The sequence below is a fragment of the Solanum pennellii genome, chromosome 3, assembly GCF_001406875.1.
Source record: "Solanum pennellii chromosome 3, SPENNV200".
In the NCBI taxonomy this organism is placed as follows: domain Eukaryota; kingdom Viridiplantae; phylum Streptophyta; class Magnoliopsida; order Solanales; family Solanaceae; genus Solanum; species Solanum pennellii.
Window position 1 is genome coordinate 74,019,502 of NC_028639.1, and position 21,839 is coordinate 74,041,340.

Below are 21,839 nucleotides of genomic sequence, written 5' to 3' on the forward strand. Positions count from 1 at the left end.
AACTGCATATCAAAGAGACAAAATAAAACACTGAAAATCTAATTTTAGAGAAACAAGATAATCGAATCCATAGTTTTAAGGATGTCTAATAAGAATAAAATAAAATAATTGAAATTCATAATTTTAAAAATATATATCAACAGTGGAAAAAATGTATCCCCAATTTTAGGGATATAAAAACTTAAAACAAGAAGAAAAAAAATTTATTCTCCTATTTTTTCCAAGCAAAATAAATGGATAAATGGTTTAGCTATAGATAGTGACCTTTTTGAGGGGCATAATACATAAATACACCCTTTAACTTAATTTATTTTTATATTTATGCCCTCCAATTTTGAGTATGCAAAAATAAATATTTAAATTTGTATAAAGTTAAACAAATAGACACATGTGTCCTACGTGTCACAATACATGTAGGACACAAATTTTCATGTAGGATGTCATGTAGGACGTTTGTGTCTATTTGTTCAATTTTACACAAATTTAAGTGTCTACTTTTGCACATCAAAAGTTAAAGGGTATAATTGTAAAATGAGGCCAAGTTAAAAGGTATATTTATGTATTATGCCTTTTTGGGGCTTAAAAATTGCTAAATATTACTGGGTTGAAAATTGTTTTCTACGCTTCATTTTATATGTGTTAATTTGATTTGACAAAACATTTTTAAGAATAAAGAAAAACTTTCAATAAAAACTTATTTGAAACAAGTGATAGATATTTATATGACTATAAATAATTTTATTAAGAATAAAAGAAATATTTTAAAATTAAATTACTATTTTAAATAAAAATATGATATTCTTTTTTTAATTAGTAAGAGGGAGTTGGCGCAAGGAGTATCTCCCTTGTCCCTAAATTCTAATTACTTGTTTATTTTTTCTTTTTTAGTTGTCTCGAATTACTTGTTTATTTTAATAAATTAAGAAAGAATAAATTTTTTTACCTATGACACCCTCAATTAATTACTTCAGAAAGGTAGAATTCTTTGAAAATTTTATTTTTTTAATTCATTCACTTCAAAATTAATAGGGATAAAATGATAAATTCACTATGTCAATAATTAATTTCTTAATAGATATGTCAATTTAAAAACAAAAGATTACGCGGTTAGGCAAACTTATACTACTTAATTATTCATTGTAACTATATTTTGCTATAATTATCTCTTGCGACTAACATTATACATTAATTACGTGAGTTGACTTTGAGTTTGTATAATTAGTCACGTTTGTATATAATTCACATAATATACAAATACATATGTATAACATACAATTATCTAACTGATATACATATATAATTTACCTCTCTCCTACTCCCTGTCCTCTCTCCTCTCTTTCCCAATCTCGTTTATCATATATACAAATACATATATATAATATACAATTATCTAATCAATATACATATACAATTCACCTCTCTCCACTCTTTGCCCTCTCTCCTAATATCGCTCGCCTCTCTCATCTCTATTACATGTAACTACGAATTGAAATTATCAAATTATAGTTATGTAGAGTAATTTTAAATAGTTATATATAAATGTTCCTCATAAGTAAAAATAACTTAAATACACAACTATAAGTTTAGTATTCTCTAATTTTCCCTTCTTTTTTTTAAATATTACATAATTCCCTTTTTTTTAAATTTTAGTAGAAGTTTAAAGATACATAGTCTTCTCTCTCCTATAACACACACTTCCCCATATCATGCCTATTTTTTCTCCACTAAAACACTCAATCTTCTGAATCACTTTTTGAATTTTGAATTATTAATTTTAGTTAAAAATATTTCACAACATTTAATATGAAATTTTGAATTTCAAAATTCAAAAAATTTGAAATTTCTGAAAATTGAATGCTTCTGCTCATGTGGTGCTTGAAAAAGACGTTTTCTCTCTCTCAATAAAATCTGGGTTTGATTGTGCCTTTGCCATGGGATTAGTACTTGTGCTTGATCAAATCCAAGTTGATGATTTTGCTAAAAATCGGGTCGATGCCGACCCAATTATCACAGACGATCCCAATTTTTCTTCTTAATTTTTCTCTATGAAAGAGTTTTAAATTATATATATTTGTTTATAGTTTTGAACTCTTTGAAAAATCAATCTGTTCCTTTTTGTCTTTAATGTTAAAAAAAGAATCCTACTAACTGAAAAATCAATCTGTTTTTTTTTGAAATTTTTTATCATGTATCAGTGATTAATTTCAATAACTGCGCCATCAAGTGTGCTTGCTGATACATTTTGAATCAGTGTGTATAGTGTTTTAGACGATGCATTGATACATGAAGTGTTTGCTGATACATTTTGAATCAGTGTGCTTGCTGATACATTTTGAATCATCAAGTGTGTATAGTGTTTTAGATGATGCATTGATACATTTTGAATCCATGAAGTGTGCTTGCTGATACATTTTGAATCCGTGTGTATAGTGTTTTAGACGATGCATTGATACATGAATTTGTTGTGTATCATAATGTTTTCTATGTATCATGCGGTTTTGAAAATTGTATTCAAAATAGATGATATAATCTTTGATTTTCAAAATTTGAAATTAATATTCAATTACGTGCTAATTTAAAGCTGATTAATGACCTGTTACCGTAACTTAAGCTATTTTAGTTAACAAGTTTAAATGTACCGTTTTTTTCCCATTTTTTTCTTAACAGTTTAAATTTACCATGTATCATTTACCATGTATCACTAGAGTTTAAAGTATCACGGCACAAAAATTTTAAGGGATTTTTAGTAAATACTAAATTTGTCGGGACAGAGTGTAATTATTGAATTACACTATGGGATTCCTTAAAATTTTACTAATTTTTTATCAAAGGAAAGAGGAACATGACAAATATGTTCAAGAGAATGAGTAAAGGAAGCATTTTTTTGTTTGGTAAAGATTCAGGTTTGGGCCTAATCAGACTAAGTTGAGTATTGAGAGAAACTTGAAGTGCAACAAGTTTGGCCCAATTATTCTATTCAACCCAAACTCAACTAATACCAATTTCCGTTCTAAAAGTTTCTAATTTTTGTATAAATCACAATACATAGTTTGTTATGCAATTTACACCTTATCCATTACTAGTATAGACAATCGTTTAATAATATGCTTTCATGTATTTGTCTTGTATCCTAATAATCTTGTATAAACCAATTACATTGGAATGAGAAAGGCATCAGATAATTTCCACATTTCAAGAAATCTTTCTTTCATGTTTCTTCATGGTATTAGATCAAAGATAGAGCTCACAGCCAAATCNTTACCATGTATCATTTACCATGTATCACTAGAGTTTAAAGTATCACGGCACAAAAATTTTAAGGAATTTTTAGTAAATATTAAATTTATCGGGACAGGGTGTAATTATTGAATTAGGATTCCTTAAATTTTTACTTAATAAAATGTAGTAGTAGATTTGTACCTATGTGTCAATTCGAGACAAAATCTATATGGCGTTCATCAGGCCCCAGAATCTGTCTTTGGGCTTTTAAGCAGAATACAAAGCCCAAGTAAGCGAACAACATATAAATATCTTGACCGGTTTCATTCAACACAGTTCGTCTTCCCAAATTCGAAGTATCTGCAGTCACAACAGGTAATTTCGGATTTTTCTTTGATTTTCTCCGAGATTATTGGTATGTACGATCAAATTGTTATTCGATCTGGAATTTAAGGTTTCAGGTTTAGTAAGATGGTCATGCTTAGATTTCTTCGGATTCTGTTTTAATTTTTTAATCAAACTCTCATGGATAGGGTGAAAATTCATATAGCCTACCAACTGAAATTATATTATCCCTGTTACTTGCCATTCTATGATGTTTACGTATACGTTATTTTGGCACAGCGGTGATCAATTGATACTCAATTTGGCATTTAGGGTTTCAAGCTGATTAAGATGGTTGTGTTTAGATTATTTTGCATTCTATCATGCTATTTTGGCACAAAATATTATTTAGTTTTTGTGTTTTATTTTAACCGCTGATAAAGGTTAGGAATTGATGGACGCTTTCCTTTTATTTTTCTTCTATTGATTTTGGATTGGATTGGTTTCCTTTTGGTCTCTTTTGGGGATTTAGTTTGCTCCAGAACTACAGATTTAGTCTTCTCATTGTGCTCAAGTGATAAGAAATAAAATGGAATTTCACTGAATCTAAACATGATTTTTTGGCAACTGTATGATATCTAAAACTTAAAACTCTACACTTATTGTTTGCCAAAACAAAGGGTCTCTAGATTTTCCAAAGACGCGAAGCTAATGAAGAAAAGGAAACAAAAAGGCAGGAGACAGAGAAAGGATAGAAAAAAGGGAAAGATGATGGAGATCACCAACAACACAGATGAAAGAGCAGTTAATGTGGACAGGATCTCTGAGTTGCCTGAACACATTTTACATCATATCCTTTGTCTTCTGCGCTGGCCAGCAGATTTAGCAAGAACTAGCATTTTGTCTAAGAAGTGGAAAGTCATTTGGGAGTCTTTCACGTCCTTTGATTTTGACCAGAGACACTTCCAATGTGTAAAAGCTGCTGATAAGTGGGATCATCTCCAACCTCTACCAGTGGAGAAACAGAGCTCAATTTTCAAACAGGAGTTTGAATCCCTGGGGTTTGTGGAGCTGCCTTTAATACAGAAGTTCATTCTGTTTGTCGAGAATACATTAGGAACCAGACTTAGACAGTTGCCAAGTATACAGAAGTTCAGGCTGCATGTCGTCTTTTCTGTTCACCTTCTGGCTCCCTTTATGAATCACTGGATAAGTGTTGCTACAGACAAAAATGTTAATGAGCTTGATATTCATGCAAAAATGGATGGCAATTTTTATGCCCTGCCTGAGCTTGTATTTGCTTCTAGGACAATAACTTCATTGAAGCTCTACGGATGTGAAGTGGGTGATTCTACTGCTATAAAGCTCCAAAATCTACGGGAGTTATCCATGAAAGCAATGCGTATCAATGAGAATATAGTCCATAATTTTGTACAGGCCTGCCCTTTGATCGAGGATATGCGACTGATCAATTGCTATGGTTTGAAATTCTTGCATGTTTCATCTCTGCCTAAACTAAATAAGTTTGAGGTACACGAGCGATCCAGCCTCAGGTCAGTCAAACTTGAGGCACCTGATCTTGAGACATTTTGGTTCCATGGGAAGAAATCTTCAAGGTGCAAACTAATCTTGGCTGGGTGCGGAAATCTTAAGAATTTGACTTTGAATCATTCACATATGGCAGATAAGACCTTTCATGAACTTATCTCCCACTTCCCATTACTTGAAAAACTGTTCCTGTTGGAATGCCGTACATTGCACAGAATTACAATCTTGAGTGACAAGCTGAAGACGCTCTCTCTGGTAAGGTGCCACAAACTAAAGGAAGCCAACATTGATGCACCAAATCTACTTTCATTTGAATATACTGGTGCTGAGTTGCCGTTTTCTTCCATGAATGCTTCACGGTTGCAAGAAGTGAAGCTTCACTTGAAATCCCAAAAACAGAAGTCAGTGCAGAAATTCATTGAAGGGTTTGATGGCAAAGGTTTCAAGTTGCTTCTTGCCTCCAAACAGGTTTCGAACTTCTTCTCAACAATGATCCTATATGGTTTTCCCGTATGTTCTATTTTTTGCTTATATATTCATGTTGCATTTATAGGGTGTGAATATATATGAGGAATTGAGAGGACTTCATCTTTCTTATTTTGAACCATACAAGATACAATTGACTAAATCAGCAAGAATGGTGGAAAATCTTCTCAACAGTCACTTGCGAGATTTTCATCCAAAAACTCTCATCTTAAAGACATCTCTCAGAAGTGACCTCCTCGTGGTAAGATGACTTGTCTTCATTTGATCCTTAAGTCGTATTTTCTGGTTCTTCAATGCTTTCAACTACTACAGTGGATTGGACTCAATTGTTATTTTTTGTGGAATACAGTTCATTCAGGAGAAGATATTGAACAAAGAGAAGACTCCTCCCAGCTGTTGTAAATATTACTCAAAGAAATGCTGGCGACATTATTTAGAAGGCGCTAAAATGTCTCTGCTTCCAGATGTGTCCTCTGCGGAGTATCCTAATACGATCTTGGAACTAAAATGGAGCGAAGCTGCAACTCTGCCGGAAGATGTAGACATATGAAGGATATAGACAGTAATACCTAGGACATATATGCATTTCCTGTACTTATCAAGTCATCTATTTGAACTAGAACCAGTTTTTGTTTTTTTTTAATCATTTTACTTTCAGACGAGCTCATCCGACCCAAACTGACCAAGTTCAAACTAAAGAACGTTTTTTTACGTGCGTGTATCTAAATAATTCGTCAACTCCATTTTCTGATGGTTGTTTTTTGCTTAAAATTTGGACCATTTTGGGATGGAAGTCTAGTGCAGTCTTGTAAATTTTATCAGCTCCCCTCCATATCAGAGAGGAACTATCTTAGAGAATTCATTGTACATATATCGGCCTTCTTTAGTGCTGGTTTTAAGTGAAGGAATATTTCCTCTACAGATAAAAAGAAGGTGCATTAGTGATTACTGGAACAAGTACTGCTACAGTGCTAACACTACTCTCTGTCTCTTTTGCCTTTGCCATACGCATCTGATTCTTATCCAAAAATCCCAACTATGATAAGATTTGCAGAGTTTCCACTACTGTCTATAGGTTAGGTGCAAAGCTAAGGTTCTGAAAAATGGTAAAAATCAGTATCAGATACGTCCAGCAATTACAATGGTTTCTCTCACTATATATACACTACAACGATAGGTTGGCTTCTACCACTATATAAAACCGGTTCTTTCTTGAAATCAACTTGATTAGGTTTTGGAATCATATCTTTGCATTTACGGTGATGGACTGGGTAAGTTATCAAATTTAAATTTGTGATTCGTTTCTGAATGTAAGCAGAGTTTCATTGTTTAGACGCTAGGCTGTAAGATTGATGAACTAATATCGTGCGGATAAACTGCATGTGGAGAAGGACGAAGGAAGCGAAATAAAGAAGAGGATCGTCATTGGATCATGGGGTGGTCATGGTGGAAGCCCTTGGGATGATGGTAGCTTCAATGGAGTTAGAGAAATTACCCTTGTCTATTCTCTTTGTATAGATTCCATCACTGTTGTCTATGACCAAAATGGCCAGCCTTATCAAGCAGAGAAGCATGGAGGAGTTGGAGGCAGTAGAACTGCGCAGGTGACACATTTTAGTACATACACTGACAATACCAAAAAAAAAAAAATCAAAATCTTTTTTGGCATCACTGTTGTTTTTTGGCATTTTGCGTCAAATCTTTTACTACTGCGAATCTTAATGCCTATAAGTGAATCTCAATTTCAGATTAAGCTGCAATTTCCAGAAGAATACCTAACGAGCGTTAGCGGCTATTATTCCCCGGTGGTGTATGGTGGTAGTCCTGTGATAAGGTCCCTCACTTTTAGCAGCAACAAACGAAAATTTGGACCATTTGGTGTTGAAGGAGGAACGCCATTTTCAATGCCAATGGAAGGTGGGCAGATTGTAGGCTTTAAAGGAAGAAGTGGATGGTATGTAGATGCTATTGGCTTTTATATAGCTAAAGTGAAGACAACTAGAGTCTTACAGAAGGCTAAACAAAGTCTAGTGAAACTTGCATCTTCTGTGTCTATGAACTACAGATCTGGAGATGAACCAAAAAAGTATTCTTATTTCTACAAACCAACTATTCCAAAAACTGAAGCATAAGGAACTGGACCTCGAGTCAGTCAACCTGATTCCAATTCGAGCAATCCAAAGAAGAAAATTTACAAGGAAAGATCTCCCTATGATTTATGAAAACTTGTGTTCATTCATAGTATGTAACTCAGCTATCTGTACTACAAAGAAAAACTAATATGGTTTTAACAACCATTTCTTGTTGACGTTTATGCTTTAGTGTTATATATATACTTTTATATACGCCTTTTTCCCCCTCATCTTAATTGATTCATGCAAATCTGCAACCTCCCATCAACAGAGATGCAAATACAAACCACTCTGGTATCATTACACAAAAATGTGAAAAAATACTTCAAAAATGCATAGATATCACGATCAGCCATGTTAAATGAAATTTGAAAATATTAGAACTTTGGAAAGTGGTAATTTTGAAACTTGATAATTATATTGTGTTTTTCATACACAATAAAACACCTGAACCACCTAAAGCATTCAAACTTTCACGGTAAGACATGTTTAGTCTCGATTCTTCCATTATTGGTTTGAATTAGTAAATCTCCACCCTCACCTCCTCTTCAACAGAGAAATGGAGAGTTTTGAACATATCTAAATCCAGAGGGAGCAGATGAGCAAATTTTTAAATTGAAACACACAAGCATCATCAATAAATCTTTAACCGATCAAAAAGTGTATTTATATCTCAGTAAACATATGTTCAGCAGTCGTGGTGTCTGATCTAGGGCCAAAACTGGCACAGGTATAACCTGCAATACCTCATTACAACATTTGAGAAATGTGCAAAATAATACTTCCACATTCAGCATAAAACAAAAGTTATCTTGACGTTGAATCTGTTTAAGAATGAGATGATGAATCTGTTTTCTCAGCCAAATAGTGCTCAAGCATATCTTCTTCTTCATCATCTGTTCACACACAGGAAAACATTAAAGATAAAAATAATCACGTCATTATGATCCACAATCAAATGAACAGAAGTAAAGCACACACAAGAAAAAGAAAATTGACCTTCAAAATCATCATCATCGAAATCAATATCATCCACGTCTTCATCAGATTCTTCAGCAGTAGCTGCTGCAGCTTTCTGTTGACAGAAGAAAAACCTATTTAACAACAGCACACATAGCCATACCATGAACCTACAACCTTCCCTAAGCAGCTTATGCAGTAACAGCACCTCATACCCAAATCAAATGAGCTACCACTACATATAGCAAACACTTGTGTATACTATCTTAACTGTTAGAATTAATGTATGGTCAGGGAACATTACTAGCAGCAGGCTAATCAGAAGGAAAAGGAACGGGGCCCAGAGCTACACTTTTATCATACAGGTATTCCTTTCTCTGAGCCCCATAACCCTTATCTCAGTAACACAAAAAGTTCTGACAACACAAAAGTAAAAGATAATAGAACAAATATCGAGATCATACTAAAAATCAGGTCAGAGGGTAGTCATTGCTGGCATCTTACATTTTTAATCCGGCTGAATGAAGAAAAACATCAATACATTGTTATCATGTCTTAAGACTAACAGTATATTTTAGCAAAGGGAATTGGACGTTTGTCTTTATATAACATTGCCTTCACATTTATTAAACACAAAAAAGGGAGACAGACTCCACTTAATGGAATAGTCTTATGGAACTCTGGTCAGTATCTGCAAAATTGAAACTATAGCTCGGTGTCCTCTTTAACACAAATCATTTTGATGGCCATTTTAAATTTTCAGTTTCCATTATAACATAATGCAATGCAGGCATCGATGAGAATAAAATAGCATGATTTCAAAATTAACTTAGAAATAACTACGCAATAGAATACATTACCCCACTGGCTCTTCCACTTTCAAACCATTGCCTCCCTGTGAGTTTCTTTTCCTTCGAAACAGAAAGTGCTGCATCTGGCATTAACCTGAACATTGATATATGGTTGCACATCATGAACAAAATAGCCTAATTTAGAGAAAAGGAAATGCACAAAAGTAGTTCACCAGCCACAAGTTTCTAAAGCAAAAATGTTGAAAGAAAAGGAGTTTAAGAGGTAACATAATATGGCAATAATCAACACATTCTGTCTATATACTCGTCGATACAACATTTCCTAATATCACCTGTTTAAAAGTCCCTGCACTCTACAAATAAGAAAAAGAATAAACATTTCACTCTAGCAACAAAGTGCCCCTAAAGTTGCCCATTGATGATTTGTTTTTACTGTATGCAGCTTCACTGGCATTTCAGAAAGAATAATGCTTCTAGTTTAGTGGATGAAGAAGACCCACTTCAGTGCTACAACCTTGGCCAAGAAGCAGATGCAAAAAACTTACTTGGCTCTTTCCAGAGCTAGTTCAGCTTCAAATCTTTCCCTCCATGCCAAGAATGTTTCAACGGTAACTGCTTCTCCGTGTGGAACAATTACCTGAAGTCAAATGAACAATAAGATTAAGTGATCAAGATTCAAGGCCAATCAATCAAAATAAACTACTTGACGATTTTCCAGTAGGTAGTTCAAAAGGGCACCACAGAATTGCTTATAAATATGTAGATGCAAGCTAAATCTGTAAGGTTTCCAGAAGAGGCTAAGTAACAAAAGTGAAGAATTGAAGTATTGGTCACCTCTGACTACCTTGACTGAGAGTCGAGAGACGGATATAACCATCATATCACTTTCATGGTCAAACTAGAAAAAGGCATAGCACTCACACTGTTGACAACTTCAGGAAATTTCAAGTACATCCCAGTATCTTGGCCAGGCTGGCCTTCTTAAGCCAAACCACAAACTATTTTTTTAGCTCAATTTCTGAAGTAACATTAGAAGAATATATGTTGGAGCCTCATCCAAGTACCATCAGGATAGAACAACCCCACCCCTCAAACCCCACCCTCGTTTCCCTTTTGAATTCGAGTGGATAAGTTATCAAAATCATACTAAAGCGACCAGGTCTTGTTCAGTGTTATCAAAGGCGCGCTTAATCCCGGAAGGAAGGAACAAAACATGTTGAGTGCTTTGCCTCACTTCATTGGCACGTCAGTGTCCTCATCAAGGCTATAAGACATTTTTTCCTTGCCAATGAGTGTAATCCTAAAAAGGCGACACCAAAATAATTCATATTTCACTGTAGCGTAATTCTTTTCTTTGTTCATATATTTGTTATTTTTTAATAATAATTCTTAGTCTTGGACTACATATACATATTTATTCGTGCTTTGTGCTTAAATCTCCAATTGACCTTAGAGCTTTCTTGTGCATTTTGCCTTTGATAGCACTGGTTTTGTCTACTCAATAGAAGTTGGGAAATCATGATTTATGTGTCAAAATCACTGAAATCTTCGATTTATGATTTTTCAAGTTAGCAGTTGATAAGGCTCATTTCACTTGCAATAACTCAATAAGAACAAAAAAAACTTACTTCCTCTTTTTTGGCTTCATCGTCTTCAACACCTTCGTCGGTCTCCTGAGCAAATCTTTCAGATAGCCAGTCTTTAGCTGATGAGACCAATGTATAGATCATAGCCATGCCAAGATTCTCAGCAGCCTGTGAATGCAAGCATTCATATAAGAAGCTAAGATATAAAAAATAAGTGCATGAAATTACAAAAGAGCAACACTAGTCAATTCTATAAATTATTCCACATCAGTAGCTAAATACTAAAGACAGGAAAGATAGAGAGAATAAGGCTTCTTTTTGGGCCCTTCAGGGTGAGGTCATAGCCACTACCACAATAATCAGCCAAATTTTCACTAGCAGAAGAAACAATATTACCCAGGAGCATATTGCATATGATCAGGGCTTGAAACATACCTCTTGTTCAAGCTTCTCTTTCAATATTTTCAGATCTCCAGAATGAATTCCTTTTAAACTAAAAAAACAAGAGAGAGATCATAGATGTATTGGTTGCACAAAGTTGCTTATATCACATCATAATAGTAAAGCAAAACTAAGATAGCTACTAGGCACCTCCTGTTATGCTGACATAAAAATGAGTTCATACTAACATCTGCTGTTAAGAATATTAGCAAAGAGAGCCCTTCTAAGAACACAACGATGGATCACTCACTTGATGGATTAAGTCTTGCTGGACCACATTAATATTTGAGTTTGTTATTTATTTAGTCTGTCCTACAGCTTGTCATCTTTGCGAGAAACAACATAAAGGACATGCATTTACGATATGTTGAACCGTGGGTAAAAGGTAAAGTCCATTTCCAATTACAAGCAACAAAAGAATTTAAGGACAATTCCCTTTGTAATGTAGGCATTGAAGAACAATGTATGAAAATATAGAAAATACTACAGGTCCTGGGATGGCATAACCTAGTGCAACGTTAAATTACCTTGAGACATTCAAAAGTGGAGGTTCATCCGGATATTTTTCTGTGTGAGAGAATATTAAAGCCAGTCGAACTGCACCAACAATTTGTACCAATCATTGTTAGCGGGAGTTCATTACTTGATGAAAAATAAGTAAAGAAGAGAGCTGCAGAGGAAATAACTGTGAAAATAGCAAAACCTGATGATTGTGTAAATTCTTCGTCCTCTTCCTGTACAAAAAGCAAAGTTGTAAGAAGTATGATAATAGTAATCAAAACAGCATAAATAAAACTGGTGAAAGAACCAATAAGATGCAAAGTTCATTTTCGCTAGCGCAACATAGACAAGGCCAAACAGAAGCTCAACTACTTATAAACAATTCCGGCTCTAGGCACTACTATGCTGGTCATATCATCAATTTTGAACAGCCAAGTAGTAAATGTTACCAAAATTTCTGCGTACCTGAGGAGAAATAGTAATTTGGAAGCATCGATTTGAAGTGTTTAGCCCACTTTCACTGGAGTGAATTTCTAACAGAACCATCATAACAAAGTTATCCAATAAGATTAGATAACAGAGCAAATAAGAAACGACTTATAAAGGACGGTTCTGAACCTTTGAATTCATCCATAAGAATTGCTTCCAATGCTTCGATTTCCATCTCTTGCTCCTGCACATAGTCTAGTCCAAAGTTCTAATAAGACAGATATAGTGATTGCAATAAATGAATTCCGCTCTATACACACCAATATATTCAAATTCTGTATAGCATATGCCTAGCACATATTCTCAGGATTTGTCACAAATTCAAATATGTAGCTTAAGTATTAAAATTAAATTTTGTTACTTTATATATATGAAAATGGTTCAATTAAGTGACTTCTAGATTTCTTCCGATTACATAGCTCATATACTAAAAATCCTCCTCCTATAAACCAACAGCTCAAACATCAAATGAAAAATAGGTCAAATAAGCTCAAATTTGTGCGAAAAATCAAATCTTTTAAGGAAATTACCTGTCATGATTGCTCTAGAATGAATTTCTCACTTTTTCTTGCTTCGCGATCACTCAAACAGCAGACAGAGACAGAGACAGACTCGAGAGAGCTGTAGAAAAAAAAAACCTAAAGAGCTCTATCACAAGAGAAGCAATGGAGAAGGCTACGACGTCGTATTGGAGTTTCACTCGCATGAATCTAGGGTAAAGGAACCTTACTAAATTCACAGTGATCGTGAGAAATCAGAGCCGTAGATCTCAAACACATTTAAAAGTCAAACTCTTTATAATTATCAAAGAATCCTTGGAGTTTCTTTACGTGACATCTGAGTTCATAAGGTTTGCAACGTTATAAATATCAACCCAAAATTGTCTGATATTTATGATTTAAAACTCAAAACCATCCTTGAATTTTTAGATGGAGCACTCATAGTTCCTCGTATTTATAATATACTTGTGTATTTTTATTTCTCCCTTAAATCTACACTTATTTTTTAATATTGATTTTGTTCATAGTTTTATGTATGGAATGCTTAATAGTTTATATATTTAGTATAAATAATAACTTCATGTAAAGAAAGTGGGAAAAACACCTTGTTCTATTTAATAAAAATATTATTGCGGCTAAATTAAAAATACATTATTTTGTTCAATAAAAATTATTATAGTTGAACTAAGAACACATAGACATATCTAAAGATGATAATTGGGCGGGATGGGGCGAGTTGAGTTTAACCCATAAATTTTTTCAGCCCGCCTTGGATAACAACTTTTTTCATTTTCAGTCCAACCCGCATAAACCTCCACACATGAACCCTCCAACATAAATTTTAAAAATATTTGCCTTTTTAAAAATTAAGTTTGATAATAAAAATAAAAATCTTAAAAATAAATATATTTTCTCATTAAGTTGTATTGATTAATAGATAATAACTTATTTTTCTTTTTAAATTTCAAATAGGAAGTATGTAAGAAAACGTATTAGTTTTTATTGAGTCATTTTCATTCACTATCTTGAATGTTTTAGTAGCATTAAATAGATTATCTTAATAAATAATGTTCTATAACTCTTATAACATGTCAAAATTTTAAAATTAAATTTGAATCCGCATAAAATCGCATAGACCGCAACCCACCATGCCCATAATGCATTAGGTTTTTAAATCACTTCAAACGGACTCACATCTCACTTGCTTCGCTCAATCTTAAAAACTGTCCTACCTACATGTAGCCATAAAATTGTCTTCGCTTCGCTCCATTGTCATTCCTAAACATATAATGTTATAAAAAATTAAATATTTATACTATTACATGTGAAAATCAACGAGATTCACCTCTACAAATATTTATTAGGTTCAACAACTTTTCTTTTATAGTAATTATTAGCTTCATATTCTATCATACAAGTTGAAAATCAACAAAAGTTAGATTTTAAAAAAGCATTTATTATTCTTATGAGATTTTACAGGGACATTAAATAGAAATGTAATAGAAAGACCTTAAAGTGTTACCTCATTTTTCAATTATTATTAGGATATTTGTTAATTAATTCAAATATATTAGAAATAAAATTTTCAAAATGAAGCAAAACATAAAAATTCTAAAAATAGACAAGTCATTTTAGTTTCAAAAGTAAATTCTTTAGATAGTCGTTCATGTCTGACTTAATTAGATAATTACTTTTATATTTTGAGAAAAATAGTCACGCGTACAAAAAAACTTTTTGAATTTTCGATAGAAAGAGATTTCCCTAATGAAAAAGCCTTTGATGCTACTCAATACCCCTTCTTTTTTCGAATATTTTTACGAATATACTTTTTTGAGATAAAATTGCATTTCGTGTTAAGAAAAGAATAATCTTACATAACCTTATTAAAAATAGAATAATATATTAAGAAAAATCAAAATAATTAAGTAATATTATAATTCTAAAAAAATAATGTTATTAGATAAATTTCTAAACACAAATGACTATCTTAAAAATGTATGGGAGTTTTGTTCTATTTGAGGCTCTAGGGGTTAAAAATTTCCACAAATTTAGGTAGGTTTTGCCCACAATAACCATCCTAGTGAGAGAATTAATTCTTTAAAATATAGAGGTCAACCAATTAATCAATGCTTTAGTTGAGGGTTAAAGTTAACAATTTACTTATTTCACGTGACAAGTTATTGCAATTATGACAAAATAGAGGGACACGTTTTCTTTGATCAAGGATTCAAAAGAAAGGGCCCACTAACAAGTAGACAAAACAGAGGTGTAGATATCTTATTGTACTACCTGTCGTGCTGAATCACTACACTTATTTTCCAAAAAAAAAAACAAATATTAGTATAATATATTATTTTAAAGAAGAAAAAAAAAACCCTCTCTCTCCCTCTCCCTCTCCTTCTGTGTGAGCGTGCGAGTGAAGACGGTTCTCTCTCTCTTCTCTGTTTTGGAAGAGAAAATAAAAAAGATACTAAAAAGGAAAAGGGTACGTTCGATCCATTTTTATTTGTTCGTGCAGAGAGAAGATACTATTTTCTACTTCATTTGTTCATCAAGTTTCTCCTTCTATGCGGCGACCACTTCATTCTCTGGTTAGTTCATGTATATATGTATGTATGTTTTTCTCTGAAACTAAAATCTCAATGTGTACCAGAGTGAAAGAAGAAGAAATAATGGAGGTGGGTTTTGTTTTTTTTTTATAAAAAAAAGGGTAAGTGTCATATTTATAACTGAAGATTTTTTCCAGCTAGATCTATTTATCTCTGGCATAAACCCTTCAATCGGTTTTGTTCTGTTTTTTTTTAACTCATTCATTTGTTTTTTTTTTTGCGGTGGTGTTTTAATGTTTTAGATACCTGGGTTTTTGTGTTGCATGTGAGAGTTCAATTCTTTCTGAAAAAAATTCTGTTGATTTTTTTTTTTTGTGTTATGTGGTTTAAAGGGTCATGTGCATTTTTGTGATGATAGGTAAAGAGGTGATTTTTGTGGGGCTTTGGGCATGCTTAGGAATGCTGTGGATTGACTGAATTTTGGAGATTTTTTCCCTTGTTTTGTAACCCGGTAATCTCGGGTGGCTTTGAAGGAGATGGGGAGTTCTGGTGAGTCTGTTGTCAAAGCCATTGATGCGTCGGTTGGGGGGCTGGTGTGGGTCCGGAGGCGGAATGGGTCATGGTGGCCTGGTCGGATTTTGGGCTCAGATGAGTTACCTCAGAGTTGCTCTGTTTCACCAAGATTAGGGACCCCCGTTAAGCTACTTGGAAGAGAGGATGCCAGTGTGTAAGTTTCTGTTCCTTCTGTTTGTATATTCATCTCTGAGCTACTTTGCCTTTTTATATTTATTTATTTATGGTTTATTTTAACGGCAGCCGTTTAAGTATGAGAATTTAAGTAATTTGTTTGGCACTTTCTTTGGTGGTTTCTGGAGGCGTGAACATATTTATGAATTAGTTCTCCTTCTAATGGTTTTCTTTCAAGGGTTAAACCGTGGTCCTTTTTCCTCTAGTTTTTGCTTTAATCCAAATCATTGTTCCCACTCCTACACTTGTCAAATATGGATTAAAAAGAGATTAGATACTTCTGTGCTGTTTTATATGCTTAGAATTTGGATAGGATTTGATAAATTAGCTTAGAAGCAGCAACTAGACAAAATGAAAGTAAAATTTGTTTTGTAGAGTCAAGTGAAGGAAAGGAGTTCACTGAGTGTATGATTCAATCTTTTGTGGCTGCTAAGATTCCCGTACTCACGAGTTACTATAGTTTTCGGCTTAAAGTGTCAGTTTTGAACATAAATTTAGATTTAGTGTGTCAGTTCACTTCCCACCTATAGCAGAACTAAGCAAATGGCACTCATTGCCGTATTGTGAAACAATAAACTGTGGTAGCTTACTTCTGACAATTGAAACATGAAAAACCTGCTGAATTAACTTGTAGTGTTAAAGTATTAGCTCTTCATTTATACTTTTTGTAATACTAGAGTTCTGATCCTCAAATTCTGAGTTCCCTATATATATATATATATATGTATATATATACACACACACACACACACATTTTAGGATAATATGAGTTGTCTTGAAGAATGGGTCAGCAATGCAATCTATTCAGTCTGCTTCTATTACTTACGGTTTTAGTATCTCCATTAAGCTTTTTTATGGTATTTTCTTTGTCATGAAATGTTCTATACTGCTTGTGCCATTTATGCAGTATGTACAGCAGTTTCTGGCTTTGAAAATTTAATGTAGGCAGTGAGATCACATTTTAGGTGTTTATTGGCATTTGTCGAGTAACAATGCTGTTTTTTACTTTTTCTAGTGTTGTAAGCATTTTGTCATATATGTGTGGCTTGCAGGATTTTGTTTTGGCAACATGGGAAATGTTCCTTCTATTGATAAAGTTGATTTATCAAGCTAGCTAAGGTTACTATGATCCTAATTGTGGTTCTTGCCCAGTGGCATCAAGGACAGAAGTCATTTGGAGCTCCTTTTTAATCTATTCCACTCCGAATCCAGTTTTACATGTTCCTGGCAAATTAATGCCAGTTCAAGTGGCTCAAAGTTCTTTTAGGGCACTAAAAGCATCTTAGTACTTTTTCTGTAATTGCACCAGCTTCTCCCGTTATGGAGACATTACTTCCTTGCTAATCTTTTGGTCTGCAAAACAAATAAAAAGGAGAGATCAGTTCCCTTGCTATCATTTAGCCTGCTAATGCTTCAACACTCGGACTTGTGGTGTTCTGTTTTCACAATCCTATGTCTTTTACTTTGTCTAACCCAGTTTTTGTCAACGGAATTGTATTTTTCTTGCTCTTCCCATTTTAAAGAGTACCAACTGTTGAAGTGAACATTTTCTTTTTTCTTTTTAGCTTGACTCTTGATGAAGTGTCTAATAGTTGCTGCTGTTTCAGGGACTGGTACAATCTTGAAAAATCTAAGCGGGTGAAAGCCTTCCGTTGTGGGGAATATGATGAATGTATTGAGAAAGCTAAGGCTTCTGCTGCTAACTCCTCAAAAAAGGCTGTCAAATATGCTCGAAGAGAGGATGCCATTATTCATGCTCTAGAGATTGAAAGTGCTCGTCTCGGGAAAGACCATCCGGATTTTTTCTCAAGAAAAGAGAAAGAAGGTGGAGAGCATCATACCATGGAAGAATCACATACTTCTTCTAATCCTCTTGAAGATGGTAAAGAGTTAGTTGAAGAACTGAATAGTTCCGAAAATAATTCCAATTCGGCTCAAGAACTGTCTCAATCTGGTGTATCATTTGAGGCGCCAAATCTTACAATTGCATCTGAGGATCAACCTGTGTGTGGGACGCGGAGGAGAACACCAAACGACTCAGAGGATGATGGAACTGAGGGAAGTAAACGCATGAAAGGACTTGATGACCTGGGGACGGGTGTCGTGTCATCTCTGAAAAGGAAGCGATCTCAGGTGGCACATGTTCATGATTTCTTAAAGAAGAAGAGCCGTCGCCGTCCCTTGACAAAGGTTTTGGAGAGTACAACAATGGTGTCTGTTCCTATCACATGTGAACAACTTCCCAGTCCAACTGGCTCTACTCTTGCAGGGGTATCTGAAAGCAAAGTTTTTGCGTTACAATCTAACGAGTCTGGGAAAAGTTTTCCTACAGTACTGAATGACACAGACATTATCTCAGAGAATGGGAAGCCATTGGACGTATTTGGCCACACTAATGATTCTTCCCTTGTTAAGCACGAACAGAAAGAGAATGGAATTTCGAGTATTTTGGGGTTGCCTGAGAATGGTTCTTCTGACAGGTTGTTTGATGTGCCCTTAGTTGCAGAAGAGAAGCAATCTGCAGGTATTTATGTGCATTAACAGATACTTCTTTGCATTCATGGTTTATAATCTACATAGTAGTAGCAGTGTTATTAAAACTAATTTAAGGTGCGTTTAAGTACTCATTAAAGCCAGGTTGTGTGTTTGACCTCACTTAGGTGGTGCTAAGTATTTAAGGCGTGCACCTCATCACCAACGGGTCTATCTTTAAGTGAACAGTACTAAATATAAATATATTTGACAACTGATTAGATCAATTGTTAAAAAACATTATGCTTAAGTTTCAGTGATTAGGAATAAAGAATGAGTTTAGTATAAGAAAACCTTCTTAAGAAACACAAATAATTTTTTAACTTGAACATCATGTTTTTAACATCATCTTATTTGCTAGTTATAATTGTTTCTGATCTTTTATCCAAATATTACTGTTTATGTTTGTAGTTTTTTTTGTTGCATTAACCCCACACACATTCTTCACTAGTACCTTTCTCCATTTAAGCTCAAAGCCCCACACTTAAATTCCCTTTGGGCTAAAAGCCCCATCAGTGTTGGAACTTCTCTGCGCTTTTTGCTGACTATACTGCACTGTAAGAAGACCCAAGGATCTGGAGCAATCACAATTAATGTTGTCTTTGTAGTTCTCGTTGCACATGTCCCACTAGTGCAGGCACTGAAAATGGTAACAAAAGCTAGCCTTAGAGGCCTTTTTTTTAATCTGTTAGTCGAAGATCCCTCATAGATTTTCCCTTGGAAGTGGATAAACTCTGCATAATATGGTGTAGAAGAGCATACATGCAACATGATTTCCATTTCTCTTCAGTTATGGAGGACCTAAACTAATGTGTTCTATGTCATATGGAAGCCCTCACATATTGGTCTTAGGCATTAGACACAACTTAGTTTAATTAATTTGAAGTGGTAGTTTTGGTGAATCTTTCCTCTTTAACTTTGCAATTGGTTTTGCATTAAGTAAGTATTAATTAGAGACTAGAGTAGGTGACTCTTTATAATTCAATTTTCTTCTCTACTGGATGTTGGGGTTTGTGGCTGAGTTTGGCAGATTAATTAGTAGAGGCACCAATTTTAATCTTATGGGTTCCACACGGATGACACTGTCATTTTTATGCACTCACCTTATATGCCAGCCATATGCATTCTGCCCATCTTGAACTTCTGAGCTTTCTCTCTAGAAAAACTTCTCAACTCTGATTGTTTCAATAAAGAACTTATTTCTGTGGAACTGTTCAAAAAAAAAAAGTTCTGTGAATTTGTGTAGAACGTTTTATGTGTGTCAACTTGTCATTGTACTTCCCTTTCTACATGGGTTGTCTTCAATTTCTTTTCTTATCTATGTTATGAGTTTCGAATAGTTCTTTTGCCAATGATTTCTGAAGCAATTTTATTAAAAACGCTTCTCTTTTCCTGTTTATCGTTCCTCTTCTGATTTTATATTTCTGAATTTCACATGGTTGCAGTTCTTTTGGCTGATTTATGCTGATATTTTTATTTCTCCAAACAGGCTTGTCTCCTATAGTATCTTGCACATCTCAGAAAGCTCAAGGTGGTGTAGGGGCACAGTCTAGCCAGGGCAGCCAAGTTGAAGCTATGTCGTTTGGGAGTGAGGAGCTTAATGACTCAGGCTCCACTAGTTCTGGTAGTGAAGATTTTCATTGTTTCAGCCAACAGAGGATGGTGAAAGGAACATCAAAATGGCAGTTGAAAGGAAAGAGGAATTCGAGGCACACATGTAAGATTAAAAAGAAAGATTCTGGACAATGCAGAGATTTGAAAGATGCACTAAATGTATATTTGGTTGCTATAGATCATGATTCCTTCCCTCTTTCTCCAGGTCGGAAAGTAGACAACTATCCTTTGAAGTCAAGACCAGTTACGGAAATTCAAGTGGATGAGTTGCGAGGTTGGAGCAGGAATGTTTCTCTTAGAGAAGCTCAAATGAAGGGGCCAACTGCAGACCTGCTTACTCCACAGAGGTTGCTACCGTATCGTCAGTCTCGATTTACAGTTAACCCCAAATATGAGTCATCAGATTTCTCTCTTAGGCACCACATTGCTGATTCCTCACTGTATGATGTTAATCTTGAGGTCAAAGCGAGCTATCGTCCACAGCATGTTCCATATATCTCCCTAATGAGCAAATTGAATGGTCAGCCTATCATAGGTCACCCCCTCACAGTTGAAGTTTTGGATGATGGCTTTTGTGATAATCTGCTACTCAGTGGATCTGAGCACTATAGTAGCAGCTATGACTTAGACGAGGATCATGGTGAGAACAGCTCAGTTTTGCATAGTGCAAATATTGTTTATGAATCCAAGCCGAGTTCTGCGGGTAGGATTTCGACTAAGCATCGTATGTTGAAACCTCGCAGTTCACCAGCAAAGTCGCCCAAGACACGGAAAAATGGCCTTCTTTCAAAGAAGATTAGAAAATTGTCTTCTTTAACCGGTTCTCACCAGCAAAATAGAGAGAAGAAACCTGTAGTAGAGAAGCTTAAAGGACCTGCGGTAGCTTGTGTCCCCTTGAAAATAGTGTTCAGTAGGATAAGTGAAGCATTAAATAACTCAATACGACCTGCCCAGCGTTCTCTTGTACCAAGCATTGGTTGAATAATGTTCCATTGATCAGAATAATCAGAGTTAGTGAACTATGAGAGAATTTGTTTAGGAATTCTGATTTGTAGCAGCCCAGTCTGGATTCCGGAGTTGAATCATTTCTGTACAATAACAGGGTGTGATCACTGGCGTTGAGGAACTTTGCTGATCGGCTGCTTTGTTGGTGTATATAATGTAACATTAGCTGAGGTGTAAAGATGGTATTCTGATATTAGGATTGGTTCAATTCTTCAACTTTGATTGTTGATAACTTGAAGTTTTCATATAATTATGGTAGTCGGTGCATTTTACAATTTTCCCCTTCCCTTTTTCTGTATTTTGAGATGTTGACAACTGAAAGGCTTGATTTGAAAATGAAAAGCGCGGAGCTTTAAGCATATGAGATCCGAGCTGATGAATTTTCATATTCTCA

At 34.5% G+C, this 21,839-nt stretch overlaps 4 protein-coding genes across 4 annotated transcripts; 3 read left to right on the forward strand and 1 right to left on the reverse strand.

The window, feature by feature from the left end:
• The first annotated feature begins 3,498 nt into the window (after positions 1 to 3,498).
• LOC107014443 lies at positions 3,499 to 6,328 on the forward strand. The gene is made up of 4 exons (XM_015214357.2): positions 3,499 to 3,594; positions 4,224 to 5,559; positions 5,645 to 5,818; positions 5,927 to 6,328. The coding sequence occupies exons 2-4, from the start codon at positions 4,255 to 4,257 to the stop codon at positions 6,125 to 6,127; spliced, it is 1,680 nt and encodes a 559-aa protein (XP_015069843.1). The 5' UTR covers positions 3,499 to 3,594; positions 4,224 to 4,254; the 3' UTR covers positions 6,128 to 6,328.
• Positions 6,329 to 6,670: 342 nt separating this feature from the next.
• LOC107014445 (jacalin-related lectin 19) lies at positions 6,671 to 7,922 on the forward strand. The gene is made up of 3 exons (XM_015214359.2): positions 6,671 to 6,848; positions 6,969 to 7,181; positions 7,326 to 7,922. The coding sequence occupies exons 1-3, from the start codon at positions 6,840 to 6,842 to the stop codon at positions 7,707 to 7,709; spliced, it is 606 nt and encodes a 201-aa protein (XP_015069845.1). The 5' UTR covers positions 6,671 to 6,839; the 3' UTR covers positions 7,710 to 7,922.
• A 394-nt stretch (positions 7,923 to 8,316) lies between these two features.
• Positions 8,317 to 13,219, reverse strand: LOC107014444 (RWD domain-containing protein 1). Its single transcript, XM_015214358.2, has 11 exons — positions 13,029 to 13,219; positions 12,628 to 12,693; positions 12,475 to 12,542; positions 12,212 to 12,242; positions 12,036 to 12,105; positions 11,503 to 11,560; positions 11,110 to 11,235; positions 10,027 to 10,118; positions 9,530 to 9,614; positions 8,709 to 8,784; positions 8,317 to 8,605 (listed from the first exon to the last, which is right to left on the reverse strand). Exons 1-11 carry the CDS (start codon positions 13,033 to 13,035, stop codon positions 8,538 to 8,540), a joined length of 747 nt encoding a protein of 248 aa, XP_015069844.1. The 5' UTR covers positions 13,036 to 13,219; the 3' UTR covers positions 8,317 to 8,537.
• Positions 13,220 to 15,384: 2,165 nt separating this feature from the next.
• On the forward strand, positions 15,385 to 21,806 carry LOC107012164 (uncharacterized protein At1g51745-like). The gene is made up of 5 exons (XM_015211929.2): positions 15,385 to 15,589; positions 15,966 to 16,274; positions 17,902 to 18,818; positions 20,316 to 20,543; positions 20,646 to 21,806. Exons 2-5 carry the CDS (start codon positions 16,084 to 16,086, stop codon positions 21,419 to 21,421), a joined length of 2,112 nt encoding a protein of 703 aa, XP_015067415.1. The 5' UTR covers positions 15,385 to 15,589; positions 15,966 to 16,083; the 3' UTR covers positions 21,422 to 21,806.
• The last annotated feature ends 33 nt before the right edge of the window (positions 21,807 to 21,839 follow it).